At 41.0% G+C, this 23166-nt stretch overlaps 1 protein-coding gene across 1 annotated transcript in view; it reads right to left on the bottom strand.

Moving 5' to 3' along the window:
- The window catches only part of VIPR1 (vasoactive intestinal peptide receptor 1), a 90206-nt gene that overhangs the window by 41388 nt on the left and 25652 nt on the right, over positions 1-23166 (bottom strand). Inside the window, exon 2 of the mRNA XM_072652045.1 lies at positions 18824-18923. Coding sequence (XP_072508146.1) covers positions 18824-18923 — 100 coding nt within the window. The remainder of the gene's footprint in view (positions 1-18823; positions 18924-23166) is intronic.

The following is a 23166-nucleotide window of genomic DNA, read 5'->3' as shown; positions in this document are numbered from 1 at the left end:
AAAGTGAGTTGTAGGAGGGGAGAACTGAAGTGAGCGTGGCTGGGGCCCTGTCTGAAACCTCAGTCTGAACCAAGGAATCAACAATCAGGAAAGTGCGGCCACAGGGAGGAGGTTTCCTCAGGTGGGAAGATGGTTATAATAGAGGCAAAGGGCATCCACACTGGGAGCCAGGAGATGAAGATTTTATTTAGTCCTGGCTCTCCCCTAAGCTATATGACCTTAACAAACCACTTTTCTGGGCTTAAATTTCCTAATTAAAAAAATAAAAATAAAAATTCCCTCAATTTAAAAATGGATGTGGTTGACCAAGATGACCTTAAAGGTTCCTTTCAGCTCTGATATTCTGTGAATCTACAAATCACAAAATCTCAGAGTTGTAAGAGATCTCCAGGACTATCCAGCCCCACATTACAGTGTGGTCATCCCCTCTGTGACATGCCCAATAAATGGTCATCTGGACTTCCATTACCTCCCAAGGGAGTTCATTCCATTTTTTGTGTACCTAAAATTATGAAGGAATATTCCCTTATGCCTTGCCTGTATCTGCCTCATGACAACTTCCACTCAGTGTTATTAGTTTCACCCTCCGAGACAGAGCAGAACAAATCAAATCACTTTTCCACATGACATCTCTTCAAATACGGGAAGATGGTTGCCATGTTGTCCCTGAGCTTTCTCTTCAGACTGAACATCCACCATTTCTTAAAGCATTCTTTGTTGGACATGACCTTTGTTTGATGACCTTCATCATCCTGGTGGCTTCTTGGGAACTCTGCAATTTATCCACACCATTTTCTAAAATATAGTGCCCAACACTGAAAAAAAAACCCACCCCATCTGTGTGTCCTCATAAGGCCAAAGCATAGAGGGACTTTAACTTTCCTTCTTCTGGTTTTTATGTCTCTCTCAATATAGCTTAAGAGCAAACTAGTTATTTTTGGCTTCCATACTACATCATAGACATTTTTTAACATTTAATTTTTATTTTATTTTTTTCTCAGTCATATATAAATAAAACATTTTAATGCATTAAAAAAAGGTTTTAGTTCTTAATTCTCTCCTTTTCTCTCTTCCCTCTCCTCTCATTGAGAAGACAAGCAATTTGATATAGATTATACTTACGCAGTCCTGCAAAACATTTCCATATTACCCATGTTTCAAAAGAAAAAGTAGACTAAAAAAACAAGAATGATAAAGGTTTTTAAAAGTATGCTTCAATCTGCATTCAGATTTCATCAGTTCTTTCTCTGGAGGCAGATAGCATTTTTCATCACAAGTCCTTTGGAATTGTTTTGGATTATTGTATCACAGAGAATAGCTAAGTCATTCATAGTTGATTACTTGTTGTTACTATGTACAATATGCTCACTGCACTTTGCATCAGTTCATATAAGTCTTCCCAGGCTTTTCTGAAAGCATCCTGCTCATCATTTCTTATAGCACAACAGTATTCCATCACAATCATATACCACAAATTATTCAGCCATTCCTTAACTGATGGGCATCCTCAATTTCCAATTCATTGCCACCACAAAAAGAGCAGCTATAAATATTTTTGTACATATAGGTCCTTCTCATTCTTAAAAATCTCTTTGGGACCTAATAGTGATATTGCTGGGTCAAAGGGTATATGCAGTTTTATACCCCTTTGATCATAGTAACTGTTCTCCAGAATGGTTAGATCAGAATGTTGCTCCACCAACAATGCATCAGTGTCCCTATTTTTCCACATCCTCTCTAACATTTGTCATTTTCTTTCTGTCAAATTAACCAGTCTGATAGGTGTGAGGTAGTACCTCAGAGTTGCTTTAACTTGCACTTCTCTAATTGATTGTGATTTAGACTATCTTTTCATATAATTAGACAGCTTTTATTTCTTCTTCTATAAGTTGTCCATTAATTTCCTTTGACCATTGATCAGCTGGGGAATTATTCATATTCTTATGAATTTGGCTCAGTCCTCTATGTATTTGAAAAATGAGACTCTTATCAGAAAAACTTACTGTAAAATATTCCCCTCCCCCAATTTCCTGCTTCTCTTCTAATCTTGGCTGAATTGGTTTTGTTTGTGCAAAAATGTTTTAGCTCAATTCATTGTTGGTGGAGCTGTGAGCGCATCCAACCATTCTGGAGAGCAATTTGGAACTATGCCCAAAGGGCTACAAAAATGTGCATACCCTTTGACCCAGCAATATCGCTACTAGGACTATATCCCCAAGAGATCATAAAAATGGGAAAGGGTCCCACATGTACAAAAATATTTATAGCAGCACTCTATGTAGTTGCCAAAAACTGGAAGTCAAGGGGATGTCCATCAATTGGGGAATGGCTGAATAAATTATGGTATATGAATGTAATGGAGTACTATTGTGCCATAAGAAATGATGAACAAGAAGACTTCAGAGAGGCATGGAAGGACTTATATCACCTGATGCTGAGTGAAAGGAGCAGAACCAGGAGAACTTTATGCACAGCAACAACCACAGTGTGTGAGAGTTTTTTCTGGTAGACTTAGATTTTTGTAATAACACAAGAACTTCTGAAAAAAAAAAAAATCCCAATGGTGGACCTCAAGGCAAAATGCCTTCCACACTCAGAGAGAGAAATATGGAAGTCACTCACATAATGTAGCAGATCATGTTTGTGTATGTGTATCTGTTTGTGTATCATGTTCTGATTTGTTATACGGATTCTTTCATTTATCTTAGTCTGACTACATAGCATGACTATAGTGAAAATATACTCAATAGGAAAGTATATGTAGAATCTATACAGAATTGTATGCAGTCGTGGGGAGGGAGGGAGGTAGTGGGGGGTGGGTGGGGAGGGATAAAATCGCAATTGTATGGCAGTGATTGTTAAACATTAAAAAAATAAAAAAAATTAAAAAAAAATGTTTTAGCTCGGTGCAATCAAAATTATTCATTTTATATCCCATAATGTTCCTTATCTCTTATCTGGTCATAAATTCTTTCCTTATTCACAAATATGACAGGCAAAATATTCCATGCTCCCATATTTGCTTATAGATTCACTCTTTATGTCTAAATCATGTACCCATTTTGATCGTATCTTTATATCAGATATAAAGTGTTGGTCTACACCAGGGCTTCATAAATTTTTTCCACTCATGACCCTTTTACAGGTTTCAGCAACGTTCATTGGCATTGCATGGCCTAAGGACATACACAGTGCAAAATGTGGCATACTTTGTGTTCAGAACCAAGGCTGCAGTAAAACTATTCAATGCAGCAAAGGCAAACACTGCCAGAAACACTTTGGATTCATTACAAATTTAATTTTTTTAAAATGTCTATTTATTTATTTTTAGTTTTCAACATTCATTTCCACAAAATTTTGAGTTCCAAATTTTCTCCCTATCTCTCCCCTCCCCCCACTCCAAAACACCTTGCATTCTGATTACCCCTTTCCCCAATCTGCTCTCCCTTCTATCACACCCCTCCCTTCTCTTATTTCCATCTTCTCTGTTTTCTGGTAGGGCAAGACACATTTCTATACTCCATTACCTATATTTCTTATTTCCCAATTGCATGCAAAAACAATTCTCAACATTTGTTCCTAAAACTTTGAGTTCCCACTTCTCTCCCTTCCTCCCTCCCCATCCATCCTACTGAGAAGGCAAACAATTCAATATAGACTATATATGTGTAGCTTTGCAAAAGACTTCCATAATAGTCATGTTATGTAAGACTAACTATATATTCCTCCATCCTATCCTGCCCCCCTTTTATTCTGTTCTCTCTTTTGACCTTGTCCCTCTCCAAAAGTGTTTGCTTCTAATTATTCCCTCCTCCTATTTGCCCTCTCTTCTATCATACCCCCACTCCACTTATCCTCTTCTCCTCTACTTTCCTGTAGTGGAAGATAGATTTTCATACCAAATTGAGTGTGCATGTTATTCCCTCCTTAAGCCAAATGTGATGAGTAAGTTTCACTTTTTCCCCTCTCACCTCCCCCCTTTTCCCCTCCATTGAAAAAGTTTTTTCTTGCCTCTTTTATGAGAGATAATTTGCCCCATTCCATTTCTCCCTTTCTCCTTCCAATATATTGATCTCTCACTCCTTAATTTTATTTTTTAGATATCATCCCTTCCTATTCAACTCACCCTGTGTCCTCTGTCTGTATATATGTGTATAATCTCTCCAACTACCCAAATATTGAGAAAAGTTTCAAGAGTTACAAATATGATCTTTCCATGTAGGAATGTAAACAGTTCAGCTTTAGTAAGTCCCTTATGATTTCTCTTTCCTGTTTACCTTTTCATGCTTCTCTTGATTCTTGTGTCTGAAAGTCAAATTTTCTATTCAGCTCTGGTCTTTCCATCAAGAATGCTTGAAAGTCCTCTATTTCACTGAATGATCATTTTTTCCCCCTGAAGTATGATACTCAGCTCTGAAGGATCTGGGAACTGCAACTGATGCTGGGGATTCTGCCCCATTAGACTTGCTCCAGTCCTGTCCCTGCCGAGCTGTGTGGCCAAGACTGGGCTGCACTCCACTCTGAGCCCGGTATGATAGACTTTTCCTGTCGGCCTTCCAGGCTGTCTTGGGCTAGAAATCTCTTTCACTCTGTCATTTTGTGGCTTCTGCTGCTCTAGAACTTGTTTAGAGTCATTTTTTACAGGTATTTCATGGGCTATGGGGGAGAGCTTTTACAGGTTCATCTTTCTACTCCACCATCTTGTCTCTGTGACCCCCCCCCCCATTTAATTTTTAATTCATTTTTGGTTGTTGCATTTTCAGAAACCTGGGTCGTGACCCACAGTTTAAGAAGCACTAGTCTATACCTAGTTTCTGTGAAACTACTTTCCACTTTTCCCAGAAATTTTTGCCAATTTGTGATTTCTTGTCCCCAAATCTTGACTCCTTGGATTTGTCAAACACTAGATTACTATGGTCGTTTACTCCAGTGTATTGTGTATCTAATCTTTTCCACTGGTCCAGCACTCTGATTCTTAGCCAGTACCAGACTATTTTGATGAAGACTGCTTTATAATATAATTTGAAGTCTGGTACTGTTAAACCACCTTCCTTCACATTTTTTTCCATCGTTTCCCTTGATGTTTTTGACCTTTTGTTCTTCCAAGTGAATTTTGTTATCATTTTTGCTAGCTCTACGAAATAAATTTTTGGCAATTTGAATATGTAAGTTGATTTAAGTAGAATTATTATTTTTGTTATATTGGCTCAGCCTACCCATAAGCAATTACTATTTCTCCAATTGTTTAGATCTGAGTTTATTTGTGTGAAGTGTTTTGTAATTGTGTTCATATAGTTCCTGGATTTGTCTTTGCAGGTAGACTTATGAGTATTTTATATTGTCTAGAGTTATGTTAAATGAAATTTCTCTTTCTATACTTTGTTGGTAGTACATGGAACTGCTTATGATTTATGAGAGTTTATTTTATCTCCTGTAATGATGAAGTTGTTAATTATTTCAACTAATTTGTAGTTACTTCTCTAGAAATCTCTAAGTAAACCACTGCATAGTTTGCAAAAAGTGATAGTTTTGCTTCCTCATTGTCAGTTCTAATACCTTCAATTTCTTTTTCTTCTCTCATTGCTATAGCTAGCATTTGTAGCACAATATTGTGCAATAGTGATGATAATGGACATCCTTGCTTCACCCTTGATCTTACTTCTACATTACCCCCCATTACAGATAATGCTTGTTGATAATTTTAGATAGATACTACTTATTATTTTAAAGAAAGCTCCATTTATTCCCAACTTTCTAATGTTTTTAATAGTAATAAGTGTATTTTTAAAAGCTTTTTCTGCATATATTGAGATAATCATATGATTTTTGTTGGTTTTATTATTGATATGGTCAAATATGCTGATAGTTTTCCTAATATTGAACCAGCCCCATGTTCCTGGCATAAATTCCACTTATTTATATTCTACTTGGTCATAGTTTATGATCTTTGTAATATATTACTGTAATTTCCTTGCTAGGACTTTTTGCATCAATATGCATTAGGGAAATTGGTCCATAGTTTTTTTCTCTGTTTTTATTCTTCCTGGTTTATGCGTCAGCATGACATTTGTGCTGATAGGAATCTGATAGGACTCCTTCTTTGCCTATTTCCCCCAGTTTATATAGTATTGAAATTAATTGTTCTTTAAATGTGTAGTAGCTGTGAATCCATCTGGTCTTGGGGATTTTTTCTTGGGGAACTCATTTGTGACTTGTTCAATTTTATTTTCTAAGACAGGGTTATTTGAGTATTTGATTTCTTCTTCTATTAACCTGGGCAACTTATATTTTTGTAAATATTTATCCATTTCACTTAGATTGTCAAACTCATTGCATACAATTGAGCAAAATAGCTTCTAATAATTGTTTTAATTTAATTTCCATTTGTGGTGAATTCAACCTTTTCATTTTTGTTACTGGTAATTTTTTTTTCTTTTTTTTAGAAATCAAGTTAACCAATGGCTTATTTATTTTTTGTTTTATTTTCTCATAAAGCCAGCTTCCAGTTTTATTTATTAGTTCAATAGTTTTCTTACTTTTAATTTTTATTAATCTCTCCTTTGATTTTCAAGATTTTTTTTTGTATTTAACTAGGGATTTTTAATTTGCTTTTTTCTAGTTTTTTAGTTGCAATTCATTGATCTGTTCTTTTTCTATTTTATTGATGTACACACTTAAAGATATAAATTTTCCCCTAAGTACTGCTTTGACTACATCCTATAAATCTTGGTATGTTTGTTTCATTGTTGTCATTCTCTTTAATGAAATTATTGATTGTTTTTACAATTTATTCTTTGATTAACTCATTCTTTAGGATTAGATTATTTACTTTCCTATTATTTTTAATCTATGTTTCCCCAGCTCTTTATTGAATATCATTTTTATTGTATTATGGTCCAAAAAGGATGCACTTGACTGTGAGGTTTTTATGCCCTGATATATGGTTAGTTTTTGTAAAGATGTCATGTATAGCTAAGAAAAAGGCATATTCCTTTCTATTCTTATTCTGTTTTCTCCAGAGGTCTATCATATCTAACTTTTCTAAAATTCTAAGCATCTCCTTAATTTCTTTCTTGTTTATTTTATGTTTAGATTTATCTAATTCTGAGAGGGGATCCCTCACTAGTATAGTTTTACTGCCTGTTTCCTCCCATAATTCATTTAACTTTCCTTTAAGAATTAGTATGCTTTGCCATTTGGTGCATACATGTTTAGTACTGATATGACTTCATCATCTATGGTACCATTTTTATATCCCTGCTTATCTCTTTATGGCTCCATGATATTTGAATTGTTTCTTTCTAGTTCTTTGCAATATTTTCTCTTTGGCCTGGGAACTCTGAAATTAGGCTATAATATTCCTGGGAGTTTTCATTTCATCTCTTTCAAGAGGTGATTGGTGGATTCTTTCAGTTTCTATTTTATCCTCTAGTTCTGGGAATCAAAGCAATTTTCCTTGATAATTTTTTGAAAATTGATGGGTAGGCTTTTTTTTTTCGATCATGGCCAATGTCAGGTTGTCCAATAATTCTTAAATTATCTCTCCTAGATCTATTTCCCAGGTCAGTTTTTTTTTTTCCAATAAGGTATTTAACATTTGCTTCTGCTTTTTCATTCTTTTGATTTTGTTTTGTTTCTTGGTGTCTTTTGGAGTCATTAGCTTCCATTTGCCCAATTCTAGTTTTTAAGGAATTATTTTCTTTGATGAGCTTTTGTATCTCTTTTTCCATTTGGCTAATTTGACTTTTTAAGTTATTCTTCTCTTTAGTGGATTTTTGTGTCTTCATTACCATTTGGACAATTATGTTTTTTAAGGTATCATCTTCAGAATTTTTTTGTGTCTGTTTCATCAAGCAGTTAATTCTCTTTTCATAATTTTCTTGGATCACTCTCATTTTTTACCCCTCTACCTCCCTTATTTGAGCTTTAAAGTATTATTTGAGATCTTCTAGGAATTCTTGTTGGGCCTGTGAACAATTCACATTTTTCTTTGAGGCTTTGCCTGTAGCTGTTTTGACATCATTGTCTTCTTCTGAGTTTGTGTCTTAATCTTCCCTGTCACCATAATAACTTGTCTTTTTGTTGTCATTGTTTGTTCATCTTTTCAGCCTGTTTATTGACTTTTAACTTTGGGTTAAAGTTGGGCTCTACTCCCAGTTGTGGAGGGGGCATTGCCCTAAGCATCAGGCCTTTCTAGCTGCTGTTTTCAGAACTAGCCCTGGGGGTCTGTAGAGTTTTGGTGCTTTCAAGGTGCTACAATCTAAGAGGAGCTGTCGTCATTGCTCTCTTGGCCTGTGCTCTGGCTTTTACCCAGGAAGGTATGTTGCTCTCTTGTAGCCACTAATGACAGCATTCCTCCTAGCCCCAGGACTGTGACCAGGTCCCTCATTCTCCCACAGCTGCAACTGCTAGTGTTCCCCTCTATCTTTGAATTAAGACCAGGGCTCTGCCACCATGGAACCCAGACTTGGGCCCTGGCTCCTCTGTGGCCTCAAGTGTTATTGTTCCTTTTGGCTCTGGTCTGTGACCCAGAACTGAGTATGGGCAATGCAACAGGGTCCTGAACCCAGCTCCAGCAAAGTGTCCTCTATAATCTCTTTCTGACCACCACATACACTACTGGGGGGCTCGGGGCCACCAATGTAGCCAGCCCCAAGGCATGGCCTGATATGCCTGCATGACACTCCTGGGCCCACCACCACCCTGGTAAGAAAGACCTTTCCTGCTGATTTCCTGAGTTATCTTGGGCTGGAAAATTGTTTCGCACAACCCTTTGCTGGTTCTGCCACTTCAGAATTCTCTCTGAGGCACTATTTTAGAGTTGTTTGGAGGGGAATTTAAACAATCTTGGCTGAGTCCTTCTCTACTCCACCATCTTGGTTCCATGTCTACACATCACAGATTCTTATTCCATTTGCTTATAGTCCACTAAAACCCTTACATCTTTTTCACATGAACTGGTGTTTCGGTGCATCTCTCCCATCTTGTACTTCTGCAGTTAACTTTTTAAAAGCTAAAGTGTAGGATTGTATATTTAACCCTATTAAATTTCATTTTATTAGATTTAATTCAACATTCTAGCTTGCTGAGGACTTTTTGGATCCTGACTTGATCATGCAACATGTTAACCAATTTTCTGTGTGCTCCCCCAAAATGTGTTCATGTTTTAAAATACAATAAAACTTTATTTAAAAATGTAAAAACTATTCTTAGCTCGCAGGAGGCCCTACAAAACCAGGGTCCCATGACCATAGTTTGCCTACCTCTGCCCTAGATACACCTTTCAGCTTTTAAATTGTGGGATCCAAATTAATTCATTACGAATCTGTGAATCCACTCACTAATAAATATTTCTCTTGGGTCTCACACACACACACACATACACACACACACACATGCTCACTCATGCACATATGTGTGCACACACATTCGCATTCTTACAGAGCCATAGTTGGAGGTTTCCCAACAAGGCCTGGACTTGCACTCACTTCATTGACTGGCCTTCTCTAATGAGGGTGGAGTCATGGAAGAACTCTGGTCTTTGATCCAAGATTTTGATGGCTCCATCCCCTATTGATCCCAGCCCTGATCTTCCCGTCCTGGTCACTATTCACTGAATCTAATTCTGTTCATAATAGGGGAAAGAAGGAATTTCTTTTTCCACTGATTCCTTTGAGAAGGGAGGAAGAGAATTTGAATGTATTAAGGACCTACTATGTGCTAGGCATTGTGCTGATTTTATAAATATTGTCTAAATTGATTATATTTGTAGGTAGGGTCATGGACCCGGCAGGACTGTGGCAAAAAAAGCAAACCGTTAAAAATAATAATAAAATTTTAAAAAGCAAATCATTAATAATTATCCTTCAGGTCTGGTCATTCAATCAGTTCAATCATCTCTCCATCTGATCCACAAAGAAAACGTAAGAGTCTTTATCAAAGGCTTTGTTGAAATCTCTATATAAACTGCATCTGCAACATTCTCCCAATCTACCTGCCTAGTAAGCTTGTCAAAAAGGAAAATGAGGTTGGTCTGTCGCAGCCTGTCCTTGGCGTCATGCTGGCTCTCGGTGACCACAGCTTCCTTTTCTAGATGTCATTTACTCCGTTAACACTTTCTGGAATTTTGTCAGGAACCAGAAAGCAAATTCACCAGTTTAGTTTACAGTCTCTACTATCTTCCCTTAAAAAAAAAATCAGACTATTTACTCTTTTCCATTCCTAAAGCATGTCTTAGATTCTTCAGATCTTTCAAAGGTTACTTACTGACAGCAGCTCAGCAATTCTATACAATTCTTTCAGTGTTCTGGAATATACCTTTGTTTGGATGAGCTCACTTGAATTCATGAAGGGCAGCCAGGGCCCTCTCACTATCTCCCTGCTTATGCTGGCTTTTAACTTCCTCCCATCTTTTTTTTTTTTTTTCAAACTCTGGGCTTGTTACAGAAAACAGAAGCAAAATGAGTGTCCAGTGGCAGTTCTGCCTTCTCTTTGTCATCCAAACAGAAATACTATCCCTTCTGTCATCTTTCTCTTTCCCTCTGAAAGTTCTATTTGAAAAGCCACTCCTACACGCTGTTATGAAACACGTCTTCTTAACCTGGACTCTACAGATCTCCAAAGGGATGTGGATAGATTTCAGGGAGTAGGTGGATGTGGGAACTTGGATGGGGAAAAAAAATACATTCTTATTTCCACTAACTTAAACTGAGCATTTCGTTTAATTATTTAAAAAATATTGTTCTGAAAAGACGTCCATAGGATTCACTGATTGACATAGTTGTCTGTCACCAACAAACCAAAAACATGAAGCACCCTCAATATAGAGGCTGTGACTGTCTTCGTAAGGAGAGAGCTTAACGAGTTGCAATAGTAATTGTCTTTCTATCAGGTGGGTCTCCCTATGGAGGGAGAGAGGGAGGAAGAGAGGGAGAGAGAAAAAGAGAGAGAGAGAGTCAGAGATGATAAAATAGGAAGACTGAAAAGCTAAGGGGAAACTTTTTTCTCATTAGAACCACATTAACTATGTTATTTTTGCAAAGAAACATAAAGAGAATTTTAAGAAGCATGAGTCTGGAGAGATTTTTAATAAGAGTTTAAGGGAAGTTTAAGTGATTGTTTCTAGACATGGGTGGAGATAAATTAGAGAAGTCAGAAGGAAATATCGGTCTTCCTTTATGAAACTATGGTGCCCTTTATATCTCAAAGAAATTCTTTGGAAGAGAGTTTGGTTTTTTTTAATATCCTGAAAGAGCTAGCTAGTGTGGGCCCATGTTCTCAAAAGTAAAGAGATGTCATCTCCACTTCTATCGAAACTTTAGGATGATTCTGGCTTTGATCTTTATCACAAATAAAATATTTAAAATAATTATCGGTATCTTTGTTTTGTTATTGAGTTCACTGTTAATGCATTATTGATTAACCATTTTAATGTTTATTTAAGCCTAGATTAAGGGATTTCATATAGAGATATGAGTAACTGCTATCGGGAAAGGGAGTTTCCTCAGTTTATTAAATAATTTCCAATGACCTCAGGTGGGGCTCTGAGCTTAGTTGATCAATTCAGAGATATGTTGAGATTTTATTAATTAATGAGGAAATAAACATTTCTTTAGAGTTTGAGATGTTAAAATAAATATGGGAATGAGCAGTGCTTCAATATGGACTGAGAAATGATTGATGAGTGAGTCTGGTGGCCCACGTAACCCTGTGACAGACGGTTGTCCTTCCTGACTCTGCTACACCTCAACACAGATCTAAATACATAATAAAATAAACATATATGATATACACATGTATGTATGCATGTGTGTATGTATGCATGTATGTATGTATGTATGTATGCATGCATGTATTCCATCATTCTTATGTGGAGTTCAGAAGTCTCAGATCAAGGCAGCTAGGTAGCATAGTGGATAGAGTACTGGCTCTGAAGTCAGAAGAATTTGAGTTCAAATCTAGCCTCAGATACGTACTGGCTGTGTGATCTTGGGCAAGTCACTTAACTCCTAGGTCTCAAAACCAAAACAGACATCTTCAAATCCAACCTATACCTGAACAGAAACCAAGAGCTCAAAGGTTGCCTGGAGAGGCAAGACTTACCTTCTGAGAATAGGTCATGAAATAAGATAGGTCAGTGTGTTTAGGCTGTGAGGGATGCAGAAGGAAACCCGAGAGGGAGGAGTGCTCAGTGTGGCCAGCTGACACTCAGTCGGAGGTCAGACTTGAGTCTGGCCTTGAAGGATTCTGAATATTAGGACTGACATCCAGAGAAGCGTGATAATAATACTACAACCAGCAGCTGATAGAACTGGGAGGGTTAAGGTTTGCAAAGTGCTTTTCTCACAAGCCTATGAGATAGGTAATATTATTACCTTCTCTTTTAATGGATTATTCCCCCCATTTTATAAAGGAGGAAGTGGGACTAAGAGGTGTTAAGTGACTTATCCAAAGTCATACACACAACTGTAAGTAGGCAGGGGGGGGGGGGGCAGTGGGTGGAGCTCCTGGAGCCAGGAAGACCTGAGTTCAAATGTGATCTCAGAACCTTACTAGCTGTGCAAGTCACTTAACCGCTGTCTGCCTCAGTTTCCTCATTTGTAAATTGGGGATAATATGCCTACTTCCTAGGGTTGTTGTGAGGATCAAATTAGATATTTGTAAAGTAAATTGTAAACCTCAAAGTGCTATATAAATATTATTGTCGTTGTTATATTAGAGTGGGAAATTGGAGTTCGATTTTTTAACCCCAACTTTAATGCTTTCTCCATTGCATCCGACTGCCTTTCCACTCCTGGCATCGTGAGGCAGTGAAAAGAGCCTTTGACTGAGAATCATGAGATATCACTGCTAGCCCCTGCTCTGTAACTCACTAGCCAAGTAACCCAAAACAAGCTCTTTCCCTGCTCTGAGTCTCAGTTTCCTTGTTTGCAAGATGAGAAGGTTAGGGGGCAGGGGCAAGGTACTCAATGTCTTAGAGTTTCTGACTGTGATTTCAAGTAGAGCAGGGTAGCATGGCATGAGGGTAGGTTTGGGGGGCTTTGTATGAGGAGCGTAGACTTGATTACCTACATGAGGCCTGCAAAAAGTCCCTGTTAAGAGGGAGTGACTGGCAGGAGCTGAGCTAGCTCAGCTTCTCAAGCCCAGGTAATTGGATTCCCTGGAACAAGGCCACCTGCCTGAGGGGCATTTCCATTAACAGCCTTCATTAGAGGGGAGCCGGATCTAGTATCTGGATGAGTCAGTTAAAGGCTCCTTGAGGCAAAGCAGGGTGATTTTTGGGTACCTCTGGGCCAGCCTGGGCAGGGATGGGCACAGCTTTGTTTGCTGGTCTCCAACTAGAAACAGGACACAGTGAAGTGAACTGACTTGTTTCTTCCTTGTCATTTTTTATGTACACCCTTGAAGACATTCATACGCTGTCATGGTTACCTACTCACAACAGGCTGAACACTCATGTACATAGGCATACACATTTACAGCACACATGGAGGCACATGCATACACAGGAACAAAGACCAACACAGACTCACATGTTCGAATCTCCCTGTACCTACAGTTACTAAGCAGGGTTTTGTGTCAGGGCGTGGGAGCATGAAAATATGGAGAAATGCCAAGAATTACATCATCAGGGAAGGGAGTCACGAGGCAGGCCTGCCTTCCATGCCATGCCCTCCTGTGCCCTGGCCGTGTGCCCTGGGGCAAATACCTGATCTCTCCATCTGGCTTATATGGGGATGGGGATGGTGGAAAGATAAGGTTACAGAAGGCTGAGGACAGGCTTCGGCAGCCCCCCAGATATCACCCACATTGCTCCTGGCCTTGGTATCCCTCTGTCTTCCAGACTCCTGTGCCTCCAGCCTGTATTGCCTGACAAAGCACACAGCTCATCCAGAGATGTCAGCCTCCCTGGTCTTTCTGCCCTCCCAAATCATTTTGGGCCTGTCCTGACACACAGATCGGCCACAGTGAGGGAGTTGGATTAGCCCAGCCCCAGTATCACAGAATATTAGAGCTGAATGAGATCTCAGAACACAGGAGAGAAGAGCTGGGAAGAAATCTCTGAGACTTTTCTAGACTCCTAAGTCTGGAAGGTGTTAGAGCCAGCACTTGAACACAGTTCTTCTGACTCCAGCACTCTCAGCTGTCGTGGACCATTTTTGGTCCCTCCCTATGACTCTGCCCAAGCTCTCTCCATAATGGCAGAAAGGAGGCTTTAGTTGGGTCTGTGGTTACTGCGGCCATAGGGAGCTGATGACCGAGCCAAAAAATAGGTCAGAATCCTTAGGAAGGAGTTTTCAGGACTAGGGAAGATCAGGGATTCTATGGCTTTGGTTCTGAATCCAATTAAAAATTTTTATTGTGTCTATACAGGGTCCTTGGTTTTTTGTGTATGTTTATATATACATACATATAATATATATACATCCATCCATCCATCACATATATGTATATATTCATTCATATATATGGGTATATTATACATTATATGTGCCCATGTATTTTTATACACACGAAGTGCTCTGATCTAAGGGAATACAGACAGATCATAAAGACAGAGAATGACACTGCGTTCAACAAGCTCACAACCAAATAGGAGGAAAGACATGTATACAAATAAAATGTTACACAAGGGAAGGAGTACAAAGGAGAGATTCTGGAAAATATCTGAGAGAAATTTCAGCAGAGGAAATTAAAGAGGGATTCATGGAAGAGGTCATGCTTGAGCCGGGCCTTAAAAGAAGGCAGAAACTTTAACGGATGTTCATGAGAAGGGAGGAGGAGTCTGTTCAGGCACAGGAGATTCTGAGAGCAAAGGTCTGGCGATAGGATATCACCAGGATGAGGATGAGAGATGAACAGTACTACTTTAGCTGAAAGAGAGAACTCACGATGGGGAATGTTTTGGGATAAGACTGGACAGACAAGGCAGAAGCACATTACGTAGGACCCTGAATGTCAGAGGAAGTCATTTATTCCATAGTAGATAATGAGGAGCCACTAAAGGTCTTTCAGTAAAGGAAGGCTTTGTCAGAGCAGTGATTTAGAAAGATTTCTTAGGCAGACAGTGGTATGGAAGATGGAATAAGGAAGACCAGTTAAGAGGCCATTGCCATAATACTGCTGGGAGGGGATGAGGGCCCGACCTAAGGTGGTTGTAAAGAAGCAAAGATTGTATGCTATGATGGAAAGGAAAGGTAGAAGACTCTACAACTGATTGGACATTGGGAGTTATTAAAAGAGAAGCGTTAAAAACTTTATTCACTCTTGACTTTTCACCTCTTGGCAGATGACTGTAACAGTTATATCTCCAGCCCTGATCTCTCTCCAGAACTCTGCTTTCCTATTTCTACTGGCCCACTAGGATCCCCCCATCTAGATTTCTTGCCTTTAAACTTAATGTATTCCAAAGTGAATTTATCATCTTCCTCCCCCTAAACCTGATCCTCCCCATAACTTCCTTATTTATGTTATTGGTGCTGCCATCCTCTGAGTAGCTGTGGTTTGAAACATTCAGTTATGAGGAAACTGAGGCCCATAGGGGATCAATGATCAGCTACTAAGTGTAGTAGTGGGATTCTATCACTGGTCTCTCCTAACTCCAAATCTAGTGGGGAGGGAGGGGAGGAAAGAGGAAGAAAGGAGGGAAGAGAGAATAAAAGGCAGAAAGAGAGAAGGGAAAGAGGGAGAGAAATGAAATGAGGAGGGAGAAAGAAGAAAAAGAAGAGGGGAGAAAGAGAAGAAGGAAAATGAGAGAGAAGACTTGGAAAGAAGAGGGAATGGAAGAGAAAGAGGGAAGTAAGAACTGGAAGAGGAAAGGAGGAGAAGGGGTGTGGGCGTGCGTGTGTGTGTGTGTGTGTGAAAGAGTTAGTTACATAATCCCCCAGCTGGGCTCAAAGGAAAAAAATGATTTGGAGAGGGTGGAAACAGCTCTCAGGAAGAGATGGTTATATAACACTTGTATCAGCATCAAGGAGGTAACTTCCAGTAGACAGATGAAGAAACCCTGAGGCTGTGGGTACATAGGAGAGAGATTGACTGATAAAGGAGAAAAGAAAAACCAAAAGACAATCAGAAAATCCACATAGAGACAGATAAAAATGAATTAGCATTTAAGCATCTTAGGAAAAGGCATGTCACCCCTCCCATATAAAAACAAGAGGAAAGTGAAGTGCTTCTTTTCCATTCTAAACAGGCAAGGGATGAGGAAACCAAAGCAAGATGGACTGAGGCCCACTTTTAGGAAGACCCTTCTGACATTTCACTTTTCCATTTAAAAAAGCACTTTACTCACAACACTCCTTTGAGACTATGAAGAGTCAAGATTTTCATGCAGAATTTACATGCGAGGATGGGGGCCAGGGGCTGCCCAAGGTCACGTAACCAGTAAGTGAGAGGTCTAGGACTTGAACACAGATCCCCAGAGTTCTTTCTATTGTCTCACAATGCCTCTCTCTCACGAGGTTGATCCAAATGCAAGGACAGGCAACCCTAAGAGGCTGTGCAATGTCTGACCTTGCACATCCTCAAAGAGAGAACAGATAGCCATCGATCCTGATAGGGGAGGGGGCTTAGAGGGGAGAGTAAGACATTTATCTGTCTGCTCCCAGGTGATTCTAGGTCTATAAATAATTCTGTTGCAGTCTACTTTCCCCTACCGACACCTTCCCTACATCCTATCCCCCCTACACCCCCAAGACTACCTTCGTCCTAGGGATTGTTATCTCCCTTTGCCTCCTTAGAGCCTCCTCTGCCTTTTAGATACAACAAGGTGGTCAGGTGGATAGAGGGCTGGACCTGGAGCTGAGTTCAAAACGAGCCTCAGACACTTGCTAGCTGTGTGACCCTGGATAAGTCTCTTAACCTTAAAAAAGGATGATAACATTTACCTCCAGCTCTGTTATGAGGATAAAACGAGATGATATTTATAAAGTGCCAGCTATCATTAATCTTTCTTCAGCCCACTCTGCACCATTCTCTTCCTCCATCTTCTGACCATTTTATACACTGGCATGCCTTAGTCTCTAACGGTTCCGTGAGTATGCATCCCCCACCCCCACAACAGATCATAAATTCCCTGGGCCTAACCCAGACTATAAATTCCCTGAAGGAAGGGGCCATGTTCTCTCTCCCAGTTTTCCCCACAATGTAGTCCAAGGTGGAAATAATAAGTCCTGAAGCAGTTGAATTATTTGAATTCATACCACCTATTTCCATTGAGCTAAAATAAATTACCATATTTTACATAATCATAACTTCAAATAGTATGAATTTGAACCACTTCAGGGGATCCATTATTTGCACTAATGAGGATCTAGTTATAAGTACTTAGTGTGTGTGTGTGTTCGTCCTTCGTTGCCGAAGAAGACCATGCCATCAGAGAAATGATGACATGACTCGCACTTGACTTTGTTTTGAGTGAGGGAGGGCTGTGCAGGTCACCAGCCTCACTTCTCCTCCAGAGTCATCTGAATCCAGTGACCAGATATTCCTCAGGATGACTGGAGATGACCCAGGATGAGGCAATTGGGGTTAAGTGACTTGCCCAAGGTCACACAGCTAGTGAGTGTCAAGTGTCTGAGGTGAGATTTGAACTCAGGTACTCCTGACTCCTGCACTGGTGCTCTATCCATTGCACCACCTAGCTGCCTCACTTAGTGTACTGAAGGCATCTGAAACCCTAAGGTACACTCCTATACCTCCCCAGGGATTAAGGTCCCTTCCCTTACACCACATTCTGATCATACCAAGCATTTAAGATGCAGATTTTATGCCTCTTCAGCTCCTAACACCAAGTCCCACTGAGCCATCCCAGTCCCTGTACAGGATGGGACCCAGAGATTTCCCTTCTCCCTCAGTACATGGCCAGCAGAGCAGTTGCTAATCTCACTCCATATCTCCCCTATCCCTGGCCTAAGTCATCTACCAACATCTGGCAGCATCTACTCAGCCGTATGCAAAGATGTGATTTAAACCCTGCTCCGTTAATTAGTGAAGTTAATGAACTGACTCTTCTAGCTAATCAGTCAACTCATGGGGTGGGGTGGGGTGGGAGGCAGAGAAAAACAGCAAGGCAACCGAGGCAGGACAGCCCCAGGGTGCTCTCAAATGCTTTGTGTGGTAGTGAAAAGAGCCCTGGGCTAGAAGTTAAGAGATCCAGCCCCGGATTCTGCCTCAGTTTCCCTATCTATGCCATGTATTCTCCCAGGGCACCCAGGCTTCTGGTACCAACACGTAAGTCAACCTAGTCTCTCTCAGTCCTCTCCCTCTAACATCCACCATCACCAAGGAAGGACTGGCACCCAGCTGGCTCTGATATCCTTTAGTTCCCAGGCCCAGTCTTTGTGCTGGTCATAGCCCCAGAGAGCATTAAGGGGAGTCAGTAGCCTGGCCCCAGATCTCCAGGGTGTCTCCTTTTTCTAACACGCACAACAAAGGTCAGTTTATTGTTCCCTCAGGGAACAGTCCTGATAACCACAGCACGCTAATGTGAGAACTGAAGACAGGTGCATTTTAACAGGAAGATATCTGGAGAAGACAATGGCTGTCTCTAATGGGAAAATTTCCAGGTCAGGCAGCGGAGGGAGACAGAGATGTTTGGGGTCCCAGCCTCTATGCGTACTAGCAAGACTGGCTATGATCTGCTCACCTCCCCAGAGACATGGGGCAGCCCTTGACCCTGTCACCCCCTCAGACTGGGAGGTCCTTGAGGGGAAGCCCTGGGCTTCCTTCTCTCTGACTTCCTGCAGGGCTCTCCCTGGTGCCCACCCTAACCCTTCCCTTACTCAAGAAGGACTGGTTGGAGAAGGAGACAACCTCTCACCTTCGGTCCCATTTTCCTTTTGCTCGTATTCCAAACACTTTTCCCGCTCCAACTCCATGGTCCATAGGATGCGACATTCTTCTTGTGCATAGGCGGCTACCTGTGAGATGGAAAATGACCTAGGTTAGTGGCCCAGGAAATCCCAGGCCCTTCTCTCTGTGAAGAAAGGGTCATTGCCTAGCAACAACACCCCAGGCCCCCAGTGTCAGGAGATAAGACCAGCTCCCTCTCCTCCCTCAACCCAAGGCCCAACAGGGCTGACTCTAACTTCTATGTGACCTTTGGCAAATAACTTGGCCTCTTGGGCCCTCAGTTGTCCCAGCTGTAAAATGAGGGAGTCAGATTGGATGATCCAACTCTGACATTCTATGATTCTATAACTAGAGAGATTAACAGGCTGACAGAAAAAAATAAAATTCCTGGCATATAATAAGTGTTTAATTAACGCTTTTTGACTAATTGACTGTAACATTGGAGTGGGTTTTGAACTATGCATTGTCTTGTGTTATCTGGATTTGTAAGGAGATGCTTCCATCTGACAGCAGCCCATGGCACATCTCACCCTGACAACATTCTTTATTGCTGTTCAGTCATTTCATTCTGACCCTTCTTGTCCCCATTTGGGGTTCTCTTGGCAAAGGTACTGGAGTGATTTGTCATTTCCTTCTCATCTCATTTGACAGATAAGGAAACTGAGGCCAACAGGGTTAAGTGACTTGCCTAGGCTCACACAACTAGAAAGTGTCTGGGGCTGGATTTGAATTCAGGAAGATGAACCTTGCTGAGGTGGTCAATCCTCTGTGACACCTATCTCTTATTTAGAAAAGGGGACTAAGAACCATTCTTGCCCCTCCCTGCCTTCTTCCATGGCCCTCTTTCTTTAAAAACACACAAGCGCTTTTCACTGAGGTCGGAAAGGCTTTAAAATCCCTTGGTCTGTCACCTTCTGTTTCCTTGGTGTCTGGCACAGCTGGCATTGCCTTGGCAAATTTATAAGAAAAGCTTGCTGTTTTCAGAGCCTCTGTGTTCTGCTATGGGTTGGGTGGCAGTCCCTGCTAAAGGTACAAGGAATCCTTGTAGTATCAGGCGGCATTTTCTCCACAGCTGGCATGGCTTGAGCTCAGACCTATGTCATTCACTAACTCACCTAATCCAGGAAATAGGTCCTCTCTCCCAACATTGTCTAGGAAATCCTTTCTTCCATTTTTTGTTTTCATTTGACAAGCATTTATAAGTTCCTATTATGTTCCAAGTACTGGGCTAGATCCTAAAGATACAAAAATAGTGCCTGCCAACCTTCTGAGGGGGGGTAAATAGTTGTACTTGGATAAATAATTATGAAATAGGAAACAAAGTAATTTCAAGGGGCAAGAAAACCACTAGTAAGTAGTGAGGATGCCCCGATCGGGAAAGACCTCATCTGTGAAGTGAGGCTGAGTGAAGCCTTGGGAGTAGGGAAAGATTCCACAGGGCAGAGGGGAGGAGGAAGAGTGTTTCAGGCATGGTAGGGGATAGCCTGGGAAAGAAATGAGAACAAATAGGCCGGCTGGATTGGAATGGAGAGTTCATGAAGGAAGGGTGATGTGTTATCATTCTGGAAGGAGATGGTGGAGCCAGGATTTGAAGGGTTTGAGGTTTCACATTTTATTCTAGGGGTAATAAGGAGCCATTGAAGCTTCCTGACCAGGGGGTGACATGATCCGATCTGTGATTGAGCAATATCAGCTGGGCGGCTATAGGAGATGATAGAGAGGAGAAAGGCTGCACTCAGAGATATCAGTTATGAGGCTGTATTAACAGCCTAGGCATGAGGTGATAAGTGCCTGAACCAGGGTGGTGCTGGGGAAGGATATGAGGTATGTAGTGGAGGTCGAATCAGTGAGATTTGGCAATTGACCAGTCATGCCAAGTAAGGAATACGTGAACCTGAGTGCAGGTGCTCTTGGCAGAAACAGGAGAAGAAAGAAAGGGTTTAGGGTGATAGATAATGGATTCAGTTTGAACGTGTTAAGTTAAAGACACTTCTGGGAAGTCTTAGAGGAGGAGGAAACGTCCAACAGCCAGCTGGTGATACAGGACTGATGCTCAGGAGAGGGATGAGGGCTGGATATAGAATTCTGGAAATTATCTGCATGGAGCATACCCAAATAAGTGGCAGAGCATGGATAGGATGATAAGACAAAGAAGACCAAGGAGCATCATGTAGGCACGAGAACCAGGCAGGAATGGTGTCATTAAAACTGAGGGAAGAGAGAGTGTCCAGGAGAATTATATCACATGTTGCAGAGACAGCAAGAAGGAATCAAGGAAAAGCCATTGGATTTATCATTGAACAGCCTTTGGAAAGCTAGAAGAGACCAGTTTTAGTTGAGTTAAGGGATTGGAATTTAGAGTTTGAGGGGCTGAGAAGTGTGATTTATGTGGAAGTGGAGGCAATGATCATAAACAGCTTTTTTTCTAGAAGTTTGGCTATAAAAGGAAAGAGAAGCATAGGATGACAGCTTGAGGTCATGACTAGGTCTGCGTATGTTTGTGAGGAGGAAGGAGCCAGTAGATGGATGGACAAATTGAAGATTAGCTCAAGGGTGCACACAGGTAGAAGGGGAGGGGTTGGTCTTGGTCAGGAGTAAGATCATCTCTTCCTCTGAGATTAGAATAAAGGATGACAGGGATTTGAGGCACAGAACTGGGAGGAGGGGGGTCGGCTCACAACTGATGGTCTTGATTTTCTCAGTAAAGTATGAGACAAGGCATTAACTTCTGAATGCTTCAAAAACGGCTAAATCTTAAATAAAGTTCGAAAAAATGGGCCACTATGTGGAAGATGGATTGATGAAAAGAGAGGCTAGATGCAAAGATTCCTCAATCAATAGCTGTTGAGAATTGGGTTCATTTGATGAGAAATCCAAGGGTGGAGATGCGTGGCAGGGCATGGGGAGTGTCTTCTGACTCTGATCTGGTTTCTCCTTTCTCAGTGCTCTGTCTCCTGGTCTTCTTCATTACAATGGGACTCCCTAAAGACAGAACTCTGCTGCCTCCCATCAGGGGTCTCCTATACCCACCCCTGCATAGCCCAACTCTGAATAAGTTGAGAGACTCCTTCCCTAGCCCTTGAGACATACAGAACACCAGCACATTCTCACATCACCTATACCACACCATTCCACATCATATGTCATGCCATGACATATCATTCTATATTACACCATATCATAGATAAGTCAATAAAGAAAAGAGATCTTACACTATTTTGGATCTTGAGGCAATGGGAATGTGATAGCTTTCCCTTAACTGTGAGGATGTGGGTGGTTAATCAGTGATGGATAAGTCAGAGCAGAGTAGAAAGAGGGTTGGCTGTGGAACCAGATGACTACTGGTATAGAGCCTGGTTCATGGGAACTTCATGATCATGGGCATTGTCTGAGCCTCAGTTTCCTTCTTTGTGAAATGCAGATCTGGTAGGTCCCTTCCAGCTATAACTCCTCTATTCTATGACCTAAGATTTTCTTCTCTAACATGGATGAGTCAAGGCTGGGGCCTGGGTGTCACTAAGGTGGAACAGTTGGCACTTTGCCACAAGGCACAGAAGCTCAGCACTATCCTGGGGTGCTATCCCTCCTACCACACCCCTTGGGTCCTTCCTTGCCCTCCCCTGATGACTAGAGCCTCATCCCAGGATAACTTCCTTCCCCTGGATCCTCCCATTCCTACTTCCCCAGAAGCAGCTAGAAATTCTGAAGTGTGCCAGGGCAGATATTCTCCTTCTCAGTCACTGTACTTCAGGTGAGCTCCCCCTCCCGTCCTTGACATTCCCCCACGTGCTTTAACTGCAATTAATTATTCCTAGTTCATACTTTGCCTCCAAATACTCATGGATATAGTTCTGTGGCCTGTTAATGCTGGAGAAAAGCTTCTCAGTAGAAAGACCACTTACTTTAGCATCAGAAGATTTGGCTTCCAATTTTACCTCTGATACTACCTAGATGACCTTGGACAAGTCACTCTGGGCCTCAGTTTCCTTACCGGTGAAATGGGGGAAGGGGTTGGAGCCCATGGCCCATCCATCTATGTTCCTCGGTTTCACCTTTCTCTCAGTTCCATCTTCTGTCTGTATCATGTCTTCATTGTAACAGAACAATGTTCCATCAATGGATATTTTCCCCATCATTCCCATCCAGCCCTATTCTGAATAGTTAAGCTTTCTTCCTCTGCCCTCTAGACATTCAGCACATACAGCCTCCGATGCTCCTCATTAACTCATGTTTAGAATTATGATATAACAGAGGAAGCATTTTTGCAAACCTTAAAGTACTGTATGAATGTTATCATTATTTATTACCAGA

The sequence above is a fragment of the Notamacropus eugenii genome, chromosome 1 (assembly GCF_028372415.1).
Source record: "Notamacropus eugenii isolate mMacEug1 chromosome 1, mMacEug1.pri_v2, whole genome shotgun sequence".
In the NCBI taxonomy this organism is placed as follows: Eukaryota; Metazoa; Chordata; class Mammalia; order Diprotodontia; family Macropodidae; genus Notamacropus; species Notamacropus eugenii.
Note: the sequence above shows the minus strand (reverse complement) of the source record. Positions and strands in the feature narration are given on the sequence as shown.